Below are 3,049 nucleotides of genomic sequence, written 5' to 3' on the forward strand. Positions count from 1 at the left end.
GTAAGAGCGATTGAGCGTAAAAGGTTGGAGGACTCAAAACCTTTGACTGATCCACTTTATCATTTTTTTTGTCAATGTATCACACCACGCAAAAACTACCACCAGCATCTCAACTCAGAGTAAAAAATAAAATATTTGAGACCGTTTCGGAAGCTGAGGCAGCTCTTTTGAATATCCCGAACACTTCATTTCAACATCATTTAGACGGACAAACTCAGTCTACTTCCACGTGGCAATTCATAGGAGACTCTTCTAGTTCTCATGAAAGTTTTATGTCCAACAGCTCTATGGATACACAGTCTTGTGATCGAAGTGACATAAGACAGTTTTATACAAATTTTCAAAACTAATTTTGGGTATCGTTATTTTTTTTATTTTTTATAATTTCATTATTTTTATTGCAAAGTTATGCAAAAGTTTAATCAAAATTTAAAATTTTATGTTTATTGTTAAACTTTATGTTGAAACATATTTTGTTAAAGTTGTTAAGTGTAAAATTAAGTGTAAAATTACTATGTACAATTACATATAAGTCCTAATTTTTATACTATAATAATATTTGTTTATAAGCAGGTCGCTATTTAATAAAAATTATAACTTACCTTAAAAATACAGCGAGTTTTTCTTCGGGATCAATTGGTTTTTGAGCATTACATCCTACTGAATAAATTTTATCATTGACAATACTTAGAACTTCATTAAATTGGTTTCGATTTAAACGGAAGTAATTGGTGAACTGTTTATCGGAAAATTCCAATGTCAGAATAAATTCACCGTGACTTTTTCTTTTCTTCATGTACTCGCTTTTCCATATAGATTTATTTCGTTTTGATAGTGAATACAAAAATAAAAGTTCGTTCATTTCTTCATCTGAATCAGACACTGAACTTAGGTCTAGTTTGTAATTTAGATCNCTTTATTTTATAATATTACCATTATACCTAACCGTACAATTTTAGGAAACACAAGCTCGCTTTACTTATTACAAAATAAATACATTCATAATCATAAATATCCCAAAATATATATGTATATTATATTATAAATTTTAAATATTTTATTTTGTGTATTATTATACACAGGTTTCAGAGCCAAAAAAATGTATAAATGAAAAAGTTAAATAGGTATTGGGTAAGTATTTAATACTATAATATACGGAAACTCAACCATCAACAAACCAAAAAAGTCAAAAATATATTAGGATTTATATTTCCTCAATTTTTTCTTTGGGGTTTCACAGCCTGAGTTGAATGTAGTAGGAACCGATAAAAAGTTGTTTTGATCTATTAAAATTGAAAAGTTAAATTACATTAAATGTTTATTTTAAATAATTGTTTTAGCAAAATGATTCATTAATATTTGTTTTCCTAACCAATTATCCTAGGACGTACAGTGTCATGGTGACTGAGGATGGACTTCTTTTGGTGTCTTTTATTTACTACCTATACACCTGATGGACATAAGAATTACAAAAACCAGTTAACAATTGGGTACTTATAAATTAATCTATACAACTTACAATTTTACTTACTTTTCCGGTGAATTTAGTAAGGGTGGGGGGGGGGGCTAGAGCTCCCTCCCTTCTAAGTTTTTTTTTGGTCACAATTTTGCTTCTAGTAACTTACAAATTCCAAAAACCAATTTACAATTACTGACAAATTAAGGTACACAACTTTCAATTTTTCATGTGTAATTTAGTGGAAGGGGGGGGGGGCTAGTATGATATTGGCCCCTCATGTTAATTTTAGCCATTTCATCAAATCGAAGAACTTAAAAATTCAAAAATTAAACTTACAATTACTTACAAATCGAGCTTTTTAACTTACAATATTGAAAATGTAATTTGGATAAAACAGAAAGGATAGTGTGTTGTTAGCCCCACCCCCAAGTTTAGTTAAGCAATTAATTCGAACTGATAAACTTACAAATTCAAAAAGTTTGCTTACAATAATTCGTCGAAATATCACCGACACGTGTGTGGAGTTGACCGCCTTTTTATGTGCTAATTTCACAACGTGAACGGAGTCAACTTCACACACGTGTCGGTGATATTTCGACATGAAAAGTCTGAAAATCATACTTATACGAAATTGTGACATTACTTACGTTACGTTCCACCAGATATGCTAAATGTTCGACTACTTGTGATGTAATTTCATATTCACCTACGTTACACATGTACGGTCCGCCGATGCTCCATCGAAGTGCTGTGCTCAGTGTACGAATCGTTGTACTGGTAAACTGTGTTAAGACTTAAGAACCACTGTCTTAAACATTATTGTTGTAGCTAGCTAGTAATATTGTCTATATGTGTATACCGTCGTTTGGTCTATGATAATGTGTTGAATAAGATTTCAAGACCTGACAATCGTAAAGTGGGGCAGATTATAACAATAATTGATCAAAACCCAAAATTAAACTTATCATTAGTAATTGATTTCTCAATTGATTATTCGATTATCCATATAGATTAAAAAACAAGTACCCATGTTGTATATGCACGAGTACGTATGTAAGTATGTATACACATATGTGTGTATTACTATTACAGATAGAATATATATAAGGCTCAATGTGTTTACTCAGGGTAAAACGAGTGTGTGACCGTCGACCGATTCGGTTCTCATTATGGTCTACGTGACCAAAAGAGCCGAGTTAGCACATTCCGAAGGCCCCGGACGGACTGTTGGACGGCAGTCGAGTCTGGTCAGAAGACTGTGTCGTATACGCCACGCAAAGGCTTGACGTATATAACAGATATCTTTCGGTTTCCAATTCTCTAACCGTCAAACAAGTAAATTATCGATACCTGCTGTATGAACTTTATTTAAGGTGGCTGGAGCGTGACATATTTTAAGGAGTAATATTTAGGCATTCCATATAGCATTTATATTTGATCCGTGTTAGTGTGTGAGAAGTAAATTGATGTTAGTATGTGTAATTCGTAAAATTCGTTATCGCGTTCTTGTGCCACCGGGCACAGACAGCTCACCGTCCGCATATCGACGACATTACGTATTCCCGGAACTGCGGCCCGCGATAATAATTA

General features: G+C 32.7%; 1 protein-coding gene across 1 annotated transcript in view; it reads left to right on the forward strand.

Moving 5' to 3' along the window:
* Positions 1-2,628: 2,628 nt before the first annotated feature.
* Positions 2,629-3,049, forward strand: part of LOC111026953 (52 kDa repressor of the inhibitor of the protein kinase-like) — a 5,257-nt gene continuing 4,836 nt past the window's right edge. Inside the window, exon 1 of the mRNA XM_022305147.1 lies at positions 2,629-2,706. Coding sequence (XP_022160839.1) covers positions 2,629-2,706 — 78 coding nt within the window. The remainder of the gene's footprint in view (positions 2,707-3,049) is intronic.

This window comes from Myzus persicae, unplaced genomic scaffold (assembly GCF_001856785.1).
Source record: "Myzus persicae strain clone G006 unplaced genomic scaffold, MPER_G0061.0, whole genome shotgun sequence".
Lineage (NCBI taxonomy): Eukaryota > Metazoa > Arthropoda > Insecta > Hemiptera > Aphididae > Myzus > Myzus persicae.